The sequence below is a fragment of the Macrotis lagotis genome, chromosome 4 (genome assembly GCF_037893015.1).
Source record: "Macrotis lagotis isolate mMagLag1 chromosome 4, bilby.v1.9.chrom.fasta, whole genome shotgun sequence".
NCBI classification, from domain to species: Eukaryota; Metazoa; Chordata; class Mammalia; order Peramelemorphia; family Peramelidae; genus Macrotis; species Macrotis lagotis.
Window position 1 is genome coordinate 11,453,417 of NC_133661.1, and position 16,506 is coordinate 11,469,922.

General features: G+C 39.6%; 1 protein-coding gene across 4 annotated transcripts in view; it reads left to right on the forward strand.

Annotated features, from left to right (window-relative positions):
- The first annotated feature begins 3,732 nt into the window (after positions 1-3,732).
- LOC141520601 (lipase member K-like) overlaps positions 3,733-16,506 on the forward strand; it is a 51,341-nt gene continuing 38,567 nt past the window's right edge. For 2 of the 4 annotated variants that reach the window (XM_074232241.1, XM_074232245.1), the window contains exon 1: positions 3,733-3,894. In XM_074232241.1, coding sequence (XP_074088342.1) covers positions 3,864-3,894 — 31 coding nt within the window. In that variant the 5' untranslated portion in view covers positions 3,733-3,863. Of the gene's footprint in view, positions 3,895-13,481; positions 16,068-16,506 lie in introns of those variants that run through there. The other 2 variants (XM_074232243.1, XM_074232244.1) reach the window with 1 other exon arrangement.

The window sequence follows — 16,506 nt, forward strand, 5'->3', positions numbered from 1 at the left end:
AAATAAAACAACTTCTTTCAGAAAATAGGTCATTAGCGGGGTGGCTAGGTGGCACAGTGAATAGAGCACTGGCCTTGGAGTCAGGAGTACCTGGGTTCAAATCCGGTCTCAGACACTTAATAATCACCTAGCTGTGTGGCCTTGGGCAAGCCACTTAACCCCATTTGCCTTGCAAAAACCTAAAAAAAATAAAATAGGTCATTAGCAAGCACAGACCTGAAGAAAGCCCAGGATGTAGAGAGGTGTGGAAGAGGAAGTACAATGGTCTGGGTATGGGACATAGCTGGGGAACATGACCCAAGTTGGGGAAGAATGTGGAAGTAGTCACCACTGGGTAGGTGGGGGGAGGTATAAAGGAGGTATAAAGAGGTATAAAGAGAAAAAACTCCAGAAAGCTAGCAAAGCATCATGTTATGGAAGGAGTATATGCCAAAAAAACTTTACAAGTCAAATAGAGGGGTCTGTTATTTGATCCTGGAGACTGTGGGAAGATAGTGGTGGTGATTGAAGAGCAAGATTATGTCCAACTTGCATTTTAGGAAGACCAATTTGAAAGTTGATTCAGTATGATGAAGTGGAAAGCCTAGGCAGAAAGCAAATAGTTAAAATTGCACTTTTCCAGGCTTACTTTCTCCCTTCAAAGCTCATCTTGTGTAATGTTATGTTTTTGCCACATTTCTGGGAAAACTTGTTGTTCTGTGCCTCCCTTTAAACTGATAGAGATTATTTCACATACTCTAAAACTGATCAGAAATTTCCCGATATAATGTACTCTATACCCTGTAAATCATGTCTCAGATAGAGATCAGAATCATCTGGCCCCTAGAAGGGAGACTGAGGTATATAAACAATGTTAAAATAATAAAATATCCAAATAATGAGAAAACTATCCTTGACTATATCTGATCTGATTCCCTAAACTACACTTCTACAAAATGAATCCTTCCCTAAGCCCTCCCCAATCTCTCCTAGTTCATCTTCCTTGATTCTTTCCCTTTAAAAATCTTTACTTATGGGGCTGCTAGGTGGGGTAGTGGATAAAGCATCCGCCCTGGAGTCAGGAGTACCTGGGTTCAAATGCGGTCTCAGACACTTAATAATGACCTAGCTGTGTGGCCTTGGGCAAGCCACTTAACCCCGTTTGCCTTGCAAAAACCTAAAAAAAAAAAAAGATCTTTACTTGTCCCCTCCCAGGATGTTGGTTCTTTTCTGGAACTCAGTTAACATGGAAAAGCATAAATAAACTAATCTGTCCCCCATAGCACTGAATCACTGAGTCTGGGAATTCTTTATCTCTGTTTAAATCCTAAACTACACTCCTACAGAGGACAGTTAAAAGTCAAGAGATCTGTGGCATGAAGACCGACCAACATGTTGTTACTCTAGTGCAGGAGAAACATGATGAAGGCTTAGATCAGGGTGGTGGTGATGTGCTCAAAGAGGAGGAGACATGTATGGGAGATGCCATGAAGGTAGATATCAGACGGGAGATCAGGAGAGTGGCTCAGACTGTGCAAATAAATCTGAGAACCATCTGCCTAGAGATCATTTAACTAAATAGTGTAAAGGGAGAGGACAGAGAGAACTTTGGGAGAAATCCATGATTAATGGGTGAGACCCGGATGAAGATCTAGCCAGCAACTGAGAAGGAATTGTCAGACAGAAGAAAGTAAAAAAGCATTTATTAATCACCTTCTTTGGACCAAGAATTGAACTAAACACTTTTACAAATATTATCTCATTTGAGTCTCACAACCAATCTAGAAGCAAAGTACAATTATACCCATTTCACAATCAAAGAAACCGAGGTCCACAAAGATTAAACCCAGTGACTTGCCTTAGCCACTTCTTCATGTGAAAAAGTGGTAAAGGAGAAGATGGTGGAGGAAGGCACCTCAGTGATGGGAGATGAGGAGCAAGGAAGAAGAAGTTTAGCATAGTCAGTGAAGTTTGAAAGAGTGTATGAAGTATGAAAAGTTAACATATTTAGCTGAAAGAGTGAGGTTGGGGAGTCAGGGGAAGAGAAGAAAAAAAAGGTTTACAGAAAAGGTTTACTGTACCAAATGTTATAGGGAGTCAAATAGGAAGTATAAAAGACTTGGCCTTGCCACATTGAGGAACTGGTTGTACCCCAACATAAAAAGGGGGCTTAGTCAACATGATCTACTGGTTTTCTCCAGATTCCTTCAGTGACAAGCAAGTGGATGGTGGGGATCATTAAGGGCTGTGGCTTGGGAAGACAAGACCAGTAATAGAAGGGGGAAGGGAGAAGAGCATAGCCATTGCAAGGGTGGCAGACTGGTTTTAAAAAAAAAAATTGAAGTGTAGAGAGATATGAAATCATGTGATGATAAAGATTAAGCCTAAGCTTTACAAGGCAGAGAGAAAGGAAGAAACAGTATAGATTGAGATTGAATAAAGGAACATATTCATGAATATGGAAATGGTACCTTTGTGAATGATGGCAAAAACAAGGCTATAACCATCTCTGTGTATAGCCAAGGTCAAGTGGAGTGGAAGAACAGGTCACAAGGATAGGAGTAAGTTAAGGAATAGAGAAATAAGGGTGTTTGAGGAAGTTTCACTATGTAGGTCAAGTCTCTTAATAAAAGAGCAGGTGTTGGGGAGGAATAAAAGCCTGTGACCTCATTGATGAGGGAAAAAGGAAGGAGGGAGGAAGGGGGGGATGGCAGGATAGAAAGATGGAAGAAAGGAGAGACAAGAGGAGGGAGGGAAAGAGGAAGGAAGGAAGAAAGGAAAGAAGGAAGGAGGAATGGAAGGAAAGAAAAAAGGAGGAAGGGAGGGAGGAATAAAGAAAAGAAAGAACAAAGAAAAGAAGGAAAGAAAGAGTATCCTAGATATCTGGACTGCTTGATTGATAAGAATTATATGAACCTCAAAAGAAGAGAAGTTACGGGAATGGTGGTGGTAGAGGGAGAGTCTGGAAGGGGTCATGGGTTGTATGGAGTATTCATGAATGATGGCAAAATCAGTGTTGGAGAGAATGTCAAGGAAGGATCCGTTAGTAGAAGAGAGTCAACTATGAGAGAGTGCAAGAAGCTGAAGGTGGTGGGAAAATCTTTTGCATTGCATTGTCCCCAAGCCCAGAGTGCACTCCTTCCTTACATCTCTAGAATGAGTGTTTACTTTCTTTCAAAACAAAGCATTAGAAGCACTGTACAGATTTTTATATAACAGGAATGATGGATCTGAAATCAAGAGGACAAATGGATTCAAATCCTGCCTCTGATTTTACTAACTGTGTGATCTTGAATAAATCATCTGTGCCTTATTTTCCTCAGCTGTAAAATGAGAGGATTCTACCAAGTGACCTTTGATGTCTCTCCCACCTCCAGACCTAGAATCTGAGGTTTTTCTGCACTTATTGCCTCTCCTAATAGAATATAGACTCCTTTTCGTCTTTGCATCATTTATGGGTGCCTAATACAGAGTAGATTTTTAATAAATTATTATTGGTTGAGGGGGTGATTGGGTTTCCAGTTGCCTCTATCTCCCACCCAAAGCCCAATAATGAAGGCTCCATACAAAGCTGATTCCCTGCTACATAAGTTAACAAGTATTATAGAAACATAAATTAGACTTTCATGTCTTAATGCATGCCATGAAACACTTATTAGTCATAGTGTGTAAACAACAGCCTCCAAAAACAAACCATGTTTTGGAGATTCCAAAAGGCTTCTTTCCAACAGGTTTCTTCTCCACCCAGCTACTACTGTACATTTCCAGCCAAGGTGATTGGCATATTTCCAAAAATTCCATCAACCAATTAGTACGGTCTTCCAGTCCTCATGAACTTGATTACGTCTAAAGTGTGAGAAATGTAAGAGGCAGCCTTTATCAGAATGAAGGAAGAGGCTGATGGCTGGCACTCAGGTAAGTTTTTATCCAATTATCTAAAGTTGTTTATCATGTAATTTGATTTGTATTTCATTTGAAAATATCAGACAAAAATTTTTATATTCTTTTTCATTGGAGGTTTGCCTTATAGGAGGCTCCAGATAATGCTTTTCAGTTGTATAAAAATATCTAAATGGTGCTAAATATATTGTATCCCAAACAGGCCTATTGCATTATTGAGAAACAAATTATAAAAAAAGACTTTTTCATAAGAATTACAAAATGGAGTCTTAAAACAAAATGGAATTAATTATGTTGATATGACAAAATATTTTATTAGCATAACAGTTATTCTCACCAAAATGTCAGTTATACTGAACCAATGAACTTATTGCAATTATCTTATTAAGGTTTAAAATCACTTCTCTCCCTTCAACCCTTATGTCTGCAAAAAATCCGTAGTCCCTCATGGGGAAACCATGGTCCAATGAATTTCTGGCCAAGTTTCATTTGCCAAGAGTTTCGAGATAGCAGCTTTTCAAAATGACTTTGACTTGACAAAATCGTACAAGATTTCTTCTGCAAATTATTTGTTTTCTCAGAGCTGTTGGAAATCCTTGCTTCTCTGGCCCAGATTGGTCTGAAATACATTGGTATTTGCTACAAGTGAACCACTTGACCTTGGGTCACTTCTTGGTCAGTTTATGAAACCATTTTGTTCTAGCCACAAAGGCAAAAGATAAAACGAGTAAAGTGAGTCATCTGGAGGAAAACTGGGGGATAATTTTGTTTTGATATGCTTAATTGATATTTTGATTTTAAGTTACATTTTCAGAATGCCCTTATTCCATTAGAGTTTACTTTTATAAAACAGAAAAATGAAGCAAAACAATTGAGATCTCATCCCAAAGTACTTGCAACATTCTCCACTTGCTTTGCTCCCCACTCTAAGCTCAGTATTTTTGTTTTTTAGTTAATAGAAATGTATTTTCTCTCCCTCCAATACCATAATTGCCTAAATGGAGATAAAAGAAAAATAAATTCCTTTCTACAAATCTGACAAGTCAAGAAAAACAACGGTCCTGATTGGCTATACACAAAGGTATTTGCTTCATTCAATCCCATATCCATCACCTTTGTCAGGAGGTGGAGGGCAAGGTTCATCATGGAGTTTCTGGAATCAGATGGTCACTAAATGGTCATGTTTGTTTGTACAGTTATACATTGGTTTGTACAGCTTTCAGTGTGAATTGCCTTTACAATGTTTACTACTGGAAAAATTGGGGGGATGATTTTTTTTTAATGTGAGATTAGCTCTGGTGCTGGGGAATCAAGAAATGTCTCGTTGTTTGGTGGATGCCCTGGAGAAATGCAGCTGTGTCTGGACAAGCTCCCTGCCTTATCCAGTTTCTTCTTTCTCATCACATGTGCCAAATCATACAATCCAGGAGATGGTCTCAATTTACCCAGACCAAATCTCTCTCTGCACCTCTGGTCTCACATTTTTGGCTGGTCTCACATAATTGGGCAAGGAGAACCAAATGTACTGTAGACATTCCAAAGTCAATATTCTGGTGCCCACTGATTGTTTTTCCCTCTCCCCACCAATCTTCCCTATTACTGGGAAGGGTACCACCATCCTTCCAGTCCCTCAGGCTCACACCCTAACAATCATCCTGGGTGCCTCACTCTCTCACCCTGCTACCCACCCCATTCCAATCTGTTGCCAAGGCCTGCCAATGTCACCTCTGCAATATGTCTAGAATTCGCTTCCTTTTCTATCCTGACGTGGGCCACCCCAATGTATCACCTCAGATTAGACTATTACTTGGGGTGAGGCCATGGGTGTGATGAATCTAATCTCTCCTCACCTATTCAACTTCTGAAGTGATTTTAGGAATGAAGAGGTCAAATCATGTCCCACTATAACTCTCATTGTTCCCTATCATTGGCATTCAAAGCTCTTCCTAACCTGGCCTCCTCACTGTATTTTCAGTCTTCATATACCTTAATCTCTCCCACTCCCCACATTATATACAGGGTGATCCACCAACTGTGGCTTCAATTGTTCCTCACATGCTTCTGGTCACTTACACTGACCATATTACCCATTCCCAGAATTCCCTCCATGCTCATCTCTGCTTCCTGACTTCCCTAGTTCTTGTTAAAGCCCACTAAAATCCTACCTTCCACAAGAAGACTTTTCCATTCCTTCTTTTTTAATATTTTTTTCTAACTACATGTAAAAAAAATTAACATTTAAAAATTTTTTGAGGTCCAGATTCTCACCTTCTCTTCCCTTCCTCATCATGAATTCTAATGACTTTTTCATGCTGACTCCCCATTGGACTAAGAGATCCTTGAGATCAGGGACTTCTTTGGTGACTCTTTTTGTATCCCCAGATCTTAGAACCTTGCCTAGCATATGGTAGGTGCTTAATAAGTGCTTTCTCACGGACTGACTGTGAGATGAAATATTGACTCTGTAATAAGTCCTTCAACCTTCTCTACATAGAGACAGCATAACTCATCTGTAAATATGATACTTACTTTTCCTGGGCAGATCATTGCTGTTGTGGTGAATTCAATATAAATTCATGCCACATGGATTGTGGTGGAGAATGAGGGAAGATGGCTTCAGATCTTTTTTTTAATAGAACAATTTATTTATTTTTTTCATATTACTACAATAATCTTGTAAAGGTAAACATAATCCCACTACCACCACCACAGATAGAGAATCCTCAAGAAAAATAAAGTGAAAGAAAAAAAGTGCTTTAGTCTGTATTCAGATACATTCAGCTCTGTCTTTGGGATGAATAGTATTTTTAATCATAAGTCCAAGAGAGAAATTACTTCAATATTTTCCCCATATTTGCTATTGATAGCTGTATTTCCCTCCATCCTATTCTTCCCTATCCCCACTTATTCTATTCTCTCTCCTTTTACCCTGTCCTTCCTCATAAGTGTGTTATATCTGACTACCCTCTCCCATGATCTTCTCTCTCTTCTATCACCTACACCCTCCCTCCCCTTCCCTTGTTCCCTGTCTTCCATTCCTTTCCTCTCCTTTTTTCCTCTAGGGTAAGATAAATTTCTATACCCTGTTGACTGTGTGTATTATTAACTCTCTGAGCCACTTCTGAGGAGAATGAAGGCTCAATCATCCCCCCCCCCTTACCTTCCTCCCTTCTACTCCACTGCAAAACCTTTTTCTTTCCTCTTTTATGTGAAATAACTTAGCCCATTGTATCTCTCCTTTCCCTTTTCCCCATATATTCCTTTCTCACCGATTAACCGATTAACTCCATCTTTACAATATATTATACCGTTGTATTCAGCTTCTTCCTGTTCCTTGTCTATATATGCTCCTTCTAATTGCCTAATAAATGAAAACATTCGTATAAGTTATCAACATCATCTTTCTATGCAGGAATACAAGCAGTTCAGCATCACTAAATTCCTCATAATTTCCTTTTTCCATGCACCCTTTCTAAGCTTCACCCAAGTCCTGTACTTAAGGATCAAACTTTCTGTTCTGCTCTGGTTGTTTGAACAGGAAAGTTTGGAAGTCCTCTATTTCATTGAATGCCCATCTTTTCCCCAGAAAGAGTATGTTCAGTTTTGCTCTGTGGTTGATTCTCAGTTATAATCCAATTTTTTTTTTCCCTTCTGGAAAATCTTATTCCAAGCTTCAGGAGTCCTTAATGTAGGCACTTCTAAATTCTATGTAATCCTAACTGTAGCTTCATGATATTTGAATTGTTTCTTTCTGACTGCTATGCAATATTTTTTCCTTAACTTAGGAATTCTGGCTTTTGACTATAACATTCCTGAGAGTTTTTATTTTGGGATCTCTTTTAGGAGGTGATTGGTAGATTCCCTCAATTTCTATTTTACCCTGTGCTTCTAGGATATCAGGGCAATTTTCCTGGAGAATTTCTTGAAAAATGAAGTCTGGGCTCTTTTTCTGATCATGTCTTTCAATTATCCCAATAATTTTTTAAGTTAACTCTTTTGGATCTATTTTCCAGGTCAGCAGTTTTTACAATGAAACATTTCATATTTTCTTCTAGTTTTTCATTCTTTTGGTTTTGATATCTCACAAAGTCACCAGCTTCCCTTAACTCCATTCCACATTAGAAAGAATTATTTTCCTCAGAGAGCTTTTTAATCTCCTTTTCCATCTGGCCAATTCTGCTTTTTTAAAGCATTTTTCTCCTCATTTTCCTTTTGGATCACTTTTTTTTTCATTGGAGCTAAACTGGTTTTTAAGATGTTATTTTCTTCAGTGATTTGTGTATCTCCTTCACCAAGCTGCTGACTTGGTTTTCATAATTTTCCTGCATTGCTCTCATTTCTCTTCCCAATTTTTCCTTTACCTCCCTGTCTAGATTTTCAAAATTTTTCTTGAGGTCTTACATAATCTGAGACCAATTCATGTTTTTTAAGAGTCTTTAGGGGTGTCTAGGTGGCGCAGTGGATAAAGCACCGGCCCTGGAGTCAGGAGTACCTGGGTTCAAATCCGGTCTCAGACACTTAATAATTACCTAGCTGTGTGGCCTTGGGCAAGTGCCTTGAAAAAAACTAAAAAAAAAGTCTTTGGATACAGAAGCTTTGATTTTGTCATCTTCTGAGTGAATATTTTGATCTTCCATGGGACCAAAGTAAGATGGCCAGATTCTTTTCCTTCTGTTTTTTGCTCATTTACCCAATCTTTGACTTGATCTTACCTCTTTGTTGAGGTAGAACTCTGCTTCCAGGGTCAAAGGTGCATTGTCCCATGTCTTTGATGGTTTTTGCAACTGTTTTCACTGACATCCACCCTGGGACCTTATGAGAGATTTTGACCACTCTCTTGGCTTGTGTTCTGGTCTATGGGATGACAAGCCCTTTCCTCTGCCCTGAAACTGTGAGGAGGGTACCTCTTCAGCTATGGCAGTAAAGCTCTCCTTTCTGAGACTGGGATCTGAGTATAGGCAAAGCAAGTGACCTCTCACAAGATTAGATAGCAGAGGGATCTCTGCTGTCTCCCCCAATTCCCTTACCATCCATGAGCTGAGCACTCTGGAAGCAGTTGCTGGTTGACTCCACAGGCCTGTTTCTGGTTTCCAGGGCTAGCTATGCCGAGGCTTGTGCTGGATCAGGCCCCACACTCATTCTGCTGCAGCAGAGTTTTCCTGCTGACCTTCCAAGCTGTCCTTGGCAATCCTTGAGCTGAGAGGTCTGGAAACCACCACTGCTGCCATGGACCCAGGTGCCCCCAGGGACCCAGGCACCCCTTGGGCTGCTCCTGGATAACTGGAACTGGTTAACCCCAGTGCAACCAGACCATGTTGTGGCCCTTTCCAACCCTGGTGTAACAGACTCTTCCCATGGATCTTGCAAGTTGTCTTGGGTTAGAAAATTGTTTCATTTGATCTTTCTGTGAGTTCTGCCATTCTAGAATTTGGTTAGAGACATTATTTAAAGGTATTTGAAGGCATTTGGAGTGGTCTGGGGGAGAGTTTTGGTATTTCCTGCCTCTCTTGGCTCTGTCCCTTCGAGATCTTTTTATTTTATTATTATTATTATTGAAGCTGACATTCCTAGGGCACTGTAAACAGAAGTATATCATTGGATCTTCCCAAGCCTGGAAGAGCCAAGTCTACCCTTGCCCTTTCTCCACATCCCCAATGCTTAACTGTAGCAATTGCTTAAGATGTGTTTATTGACTGACTGACTGATTTTGGTATAATGTGTATAGTAGAGATTGATGATTGAGGGCATCATTCAATCAATCCATAACAATTTAAAAGGAGAAGCAGCCTGGTTTATGCTACAGAAGGAACATCTGGATTCAGGGTTCAATTTCAGTTTTTTTGTTTGTTTTTGTAAGACAATTGGGTTAAGTGACTCACCCAAGGTCACATAGCTAGGTAATTAAGTGACTCAGACCAAAATTGAACTCAGGTCCTCCTGACTACAGGGCCAGTGTCCTATCCACTGCATCACCCTTCAACCTAAACATACATTGGGTGACCCTGGGCAAGTCCCTTCTCTACTTAGTACTCTAGGCAACTCACCAAAATTGTTATTTACAGAGACGTTGTCACCATACATTAGTCTTGACAGCTTATTCACTTGAGAGTACCCCATGCAATGGGGCAAACTTCATGATGCATTGATGAGATATCTGGAATCCTGTCTAGCCCTTTCCATAGCAGACTGCAATCCTTGCCTTGAGGGGAGAAGAGTAAGGGCCTGAAGTCTGAGTGTCCTTTCCTCCAACTTCTTAGTGTGATCCTGAACTAAAATTTTACCAATCTGACTCATTTCCCCAAATTTTTTCTGGATTGTGTCCTGGTGTTGATTTGGAACAAAAGCTGCTTATCTGTTTGCTAGTTTACTCCCTGAATAGTTTTACTTCTTTCCATCAGACATTGGTTACACGAAAGTCCAATACAAATAAAAAATAGAGTAAATCTTTCTATCCCAGCAAACAGAAATAGATGTTCTATGTAATGGAAACTTCTAAAAACATGGAAGAGTGAATGAACTGTAGAGGAGAGCAGGTTGAGATCTCAGCTTCACCGAGAGAGAGACCTGGATCTTACCCAAGGAGATGCTCTCTGAAGTCTCCCAGGAGGTCAGTTAGGTAGGAGTGCTGACCTGAAGTCAGAAAAACTGGAATTCAAGTTCAGCCTCAGCCTCTGAAATCCAATAGTTTTGTGAACCAAGGTCTGAAAATTCAGGAAGTCAGAGCTCTTCCTGCCTCAGTTTCCTCATATGTAAAATAAAGATAGCAATAGCAACCAATGTGAGAGTTTCTTTGAGAATAAAGTGAGATATTTTTAAAGCATTCAAATACCTTAATATATTCTCTCTCTCTCTCTCTCTCTCTCTCTCTCTCTCTCTCTCTCCACACACACACACACACACACACACACACACACACACACATACACATACACATAAATGCTAGTCATCATTATTGTTGCTAAATATGACTAAAAACATTAGATGGGGTCAAGATGACAGCATAAAGACCAAAATTCACCAGAACTCTCCTCAAACCACTCCAAATGCCTTCAAATAATGACTTTCATAAAATTCTAGAGTGTCCAAACTCATAAAAAGCCTGAGCAAAGCAATCTTCCAACACAAAACAACTTGGAAGAAAGGACCCACAGGGCATCCTGGGCCACTCTGTGGAGAACCAGTCCAGTCATCCAGGAATAGACTGTGAAGTAACAGGGCAATTTTTAGACCTCCACCCAGAGACTATCCAGGACAACTTTAAAGGTCAGCAGGAAGACTCTGCCACACCAGGATGAGATTGAGGATAGTCCAGTGCAGACCTCAGACCTGGAGCAGGCCTTGGAAGCCACGGAATCAGCATCAGCAGATGCTTCTTGAACTTTCAGCCCATAGACAGTGAGGGGGTTGGAAGGAGATTACAGGGGACTCTTTGCTATCCTTGAAGCACAACTTTGCTGCTTTGCCCAGTATTCAGATCTGGGTCATAGTCTAGGACCCCTGTCCCAGGAAAAGTAGCTGAAGCACAACAGAACTTGTCTGCAGCATAGCAGGGGCACTCCTCAAAGCTCTAAGGCAGAAAGGAGTGCTTGTGGTCATCCTCAGACCAAAGCATAGGCAGGATAAGCTCTCAAAAGACCTCGGAGGATTTGAAAATTTACAGGTTCCTGCTGAAAACAGCATCAAAAGCTTTTCCACTTTGAAAGGTTAGCCCCACCATAACAAAACATTAAAATCAAGTCATAGGCTGAGGAAATGAGCAAACAATAGAAGCAAAAAATCCAATCATAGACAGTTCCTTTGGTCATATAGAAGATCAAAATACATATACAGAAGAAGATGACAAAGTCAAAGCTTCTAAATCGAAAATCTCCAAGAAAAAAATATGAATTGGTCTCAGGTCATAGAAGAGCTCAAAAAAGATTTTGAAAATCAAATAAAAGAGGTAGAGAAAAAATTGGGAAGGAATGAGAGTGATATGGGAACATCATGATAACCAAGTCAGTAGCTTGGTAAAGGAGATAAAAAAAATACTGAAGAAAATATTATCTTACAGAGAATGCCTTAAAAAGCACAATTTTCCAAATGGAAACAGAGATACAAAAGCTTCCAGAAGAAAATAATTCCTTAAAGGGAAGCTGACAACTGTGTGAGAAATCAAGAAATAATAAAACAAAACCAAAAGAATGAAAAACTAGAAGAAAATGTTGAATATATTATTGGAAAAACCACTAACCTGGAAAACAAATCCAAGAGAGATAATTTAAAAATTATTGGACTACCTAAAAGCCATAAGAAAAAAGAAGCCAAGATGTCATTTTTTGAAGTGCAGTGGATAGAGCACCAGCCTTGGAGTCAGGAGTACCTGAGTTCAAATCTGACCTCAGACACTTAATAATTACCTAGCCGTGTGGCCTTGGGCAAGTCACTTAACCCCATTTGCCTTGTAAAAACCTTAAAAAAAAAGGAAAATAGAAATTTTTTTGAGAAATTATCAAGGAAAACTGCCCTAATAATCTAGAAGCAGAGGATAAAATAGAAATTGAAAGAATCCACTGATTACCTCCTGAAAGAGCTTCCAAAATGAAAACTGCCAGGAATATTGTAGTCAAATTTCAAAGCTCCCAAGTCAAGGAGATAATAATGCAAGCAGTCAGAAAGAATTCAATCAAATATTGTGAAGCTACAGTCAGGATACCATAAGATTCAGCAGCTTCTACATTAAGGGATCAAAAGGTTGCAATATGGTATTTCAGAAGACAAAAAAGCTTGGATTACAACCAAGAATCAACTACCCAGCAAAACTGAACATATTCTTTCAGGAGAAAATAGAGGACTTTCAAACTTTCCTGAAGAAACAACCAGAACCGAACAAAAAATTTGATCTTCAAATACAAGATTCGTGAAGCATTAAAAAGGTAAACAGGAAAGGCAAATCATACAGGACTTAATAATGTGGAGCTGCTTATATTTCTGTGGAAGATGATACTGATAACTCATATGGAAGTTTTCATTTATTAGGGCAGTTAGAAGGAGTATGTGTATTTATATACATACAAACAAGACAGGTGGGAGTTGAGTTTGAAGGGATAATATAATAAAAAGATGGAATTAATGGATGAGATAAGAATGTACTGGGAGAAAGGAAAAGGGAGAGGTAGAATGAGGTGTTATTTCATTTAAAAGATAATAGAGAAATCTTTTGCAGTGGAGGGAAAGAGAGGGAAGGTGAGGGAGAGTGAGTGAGTCAGTCTCATCACAATTGACTCAGAGAGGAAGTAACATACACACTCAGATATAGAAATCTCTCTTACCCTAGTGGAAAGTAGGAGAGGGAAGGGATAGAGAATAGGTGATAGAAGGGAGGAAAGATTGTGGGAAGGGATATTCACATGCAAACACTTTTGAGGAGGGTCAGGGTGGAAGGAGAGAGAATAGAATAAATGGGGTGGGGGATGGGATGGAGGGAAATACAGTTACTAATAAGAAATGTGGGGAATAAATATTGAAACACATTTCTCTAATAAAGACCTCATTCTCAAACATAGAGAACTGAGTCAAATTTATAAAAAATTAGAGTCATTCCCCAATTGATAAATGATCAAGAAATATGAACAGTTTTCAGATGAGGTCATCAATGAAATCTATTTAAAACATTTTTTTAAAAAAATGTCTTAACTCAGTATTGATGGGAGAAATATGGGTTACAGCAATCCTGAGGTACTACCTTATAACCATTGAATTGGCTAATAGGACAGAAGGAGAAAATGACAAATATGTTGAAAGGGATGTAAGGAAATTGAGAAATCGTTGCCCTGTTGGAAGAATTGTAAAATGATTCAACAATTCTATAAAGCAATTTGGACCCATGCCCAAAGGGCTATAAAACCATGACTACCATTTAGTCTAGCGGTTCCATTTCTAGCTCTCTATTCCAGTAGAGATGAAATATGGGAAGAAAAGAATCTTTATATATAGGGATTTTTATATCAACTCTTCCCAACTCTGGTGGTGGGAAATTGGAGATTGAGGGGATTCTCAGTGGTTGGGGAATGGCTGAACATAATGGGGTATGTGATTGAGATGGAATGCTGTTCTGTTATGGGAAATGATGAACAGGATGCTCTCATTAAAAAATTTACATGAACAGATACAATGGGAAATGGACTTTATACAAAGTAATAGCAGTGTTCTAGGATGATAAGTTATGAATGACCTATGCTGTTTCAGCAATGCTGTAACCCAAGATAACTCTGAAGGAATTATGGTAAAGCATACATTCAATCCCAAAGACAGAGAGGATGCTATCTGAATACAGCATGAAGCATCCTTTTTTCCTTATTTTTCTTGAGATTTCTCTTTTGGGGGGGCAGATGAGAATTATGTTTACTTTTACATGATATGTGGTGATGTTTTTCATTACTATGCATTTTAACCATACCAAGTATCTCAATAATGGGGAGTGGGGTGAGAGGAAGGGAGAGAATTTGGAACCTGAGGTTTGGGTGAAACTTGTTTTTGCATGTAACTGGAGGAAAAATAAAATGAAAGAAAATAACATCGCAACCAAAAAAAGTTTAGATGGAGTCAGGTTGTGTCAAAATCTAAATGTCAAAAGTGTGTTTAAACTTGATATCAAGGGGGCATCAGAGCAGGAGATAGGAGACAAGTGATGAAGACAAATTGGAAAATGGCTCCCACCTGGTGCATGGGGCAGGTGATCTCTTCTATCTTGTGTCACACATATGGAAGCAGGAAGAAGGATCAGATATGGGGAGAGATGGGCACTTCTCTTATTGTGGACATAGAACCAACTGATTTGGCAAGTGACGTGGTCAGGGTTACACAGCTAGAACATGTATAAGAACTGCTGTAAATCCAAGTCTTGCCTCCCTGATCTCACTCAGTGCTCACTCACCATTTGCCCCTATCTATTGCTTCCTGATGCTTCATCAGATTAAATTAAACTCTGTAAGATTAAGCTTGTGATGAGCTTTGGAAAAATCACTTTCTCTGCAACCAACATGTGAAGTAGCTAATACAAGGATTTTGTTGGACAATCATTTCAGTTGTATCCGACTTTCCATGACCCAATTTGTTTTGTTTTGCTTTGTTTTGTTTGCAAAGATACAGGAATGATTTGACATTTTCTTCTTCAGCTTAAATGATGGACCTAGGGTCACACAGCTGGTAAGGTTCTGAGGCCAGATTTGAACTCAGGAAGATGAGTCTTCACAAATGGTAAAACTGAGGCACCAAGAGAGATGACTTGATAGTCCCATGTTCACCAAAGTAGTAAGTTCCAGAGCTGAGACTAAAACCTAGGTCCCCTGATTCCAAATTCATCTTTTTCCTTACGTACCAAACATTGTAAAGGAAGTTTGGAAGTGGCTCACAGGGATTGGTATTTCCTTGTGACTTGATGGCTCTCATTTCTTGTATCTGGTGATACTGAGGATTTGTCATGGAATAGGGAAATGAAGGGTCTCTTCAAAGCAATGCAAGACACTGAGATCCCCAAACCATTTGGTAGACTGTAGTCTCCTCACTAGGAAAATTTCCTGGTATCCTAGGAGGTCCCTGATTGCCCTATCTCCTTAGTGAAACCACTAAAAGTAGAGAAAGATGGATCATGTCTGCTGCTCCCTTGTCATTTGTGTATAAGAAAGATGAAGTTGACAATGAAGTACCCTTAGGACTGTTGAAACCATGAGTCAGGAAAAGCTAGTTAGGAAATATTTGAGTCTACACCACCTTCTATGGGATAAGCAGAAAATCCTCCAAGTCACTCATCTCCATGCAGCTTATTCCTTTCAAAATTCCACAGGGCCCTATCCACAGAGTCTGTTGGTAATCTCTTGTAATACTCAGTAATTGGTGGTTCTCACTTCAGGGTATTTTTTGATCCAAGGGATCCTGCATGCTTCAGAGGCCTCAAAATGTGGTTGCCTAATAGATAACATATCTGAATTCCAACAGCTAGGCAAAATAGGCTGAGAGTCATCATCCAATTAGCCACTCCCAATACAAGGAAATGGAGTGTGGGTTTGCCCTGATTACCTTTATTGTCCAGTCCCTCTCTTCTAGCAGAAAGCTGCCACTGCATCAGCATAGTGAACCCTGGTATCTGAACCTCAGCAAGACTGGTTGGTGAACACCTACCCTGGGCAAAATTGGTTTCAGCTATTCTTGTAAGAAAACATTTTTTCACCTAGAAGTTTATAAGGTTATTTGGGAGTGGGTTGTTAATGGAGATGTTGAGAGTAGGGTTTTAATTGATATTTTCCAAAAGGGCTTTTTTTTTTTAGGTTTTTTCCAAGGCACATGGGGTTAAGTGGCTTGCCCAAGGCCACACAGCTAGGCAATTATTAAGTGTCTGAGACTGGATTTGAACTCAGGTACTCCTGACTCCAGGGCCAGTGCTCTATCCACTGTGCCACCTAACTGCCCCAAAAGGACTTTTAATGGCTTAAAAAAGGTCCATAAATATTCCTTCCATGATTGCCTATAGGCAAAGTCAAAATTTTATTAGAGTTCAGATGATGAGCCCAAAGTCTCATCTGTCCATAGCCTGTGACTAGCTAGTCCTGTGAAGTGGGAAACCAGTGAGGTGTCTTTTCAGGGACCCCT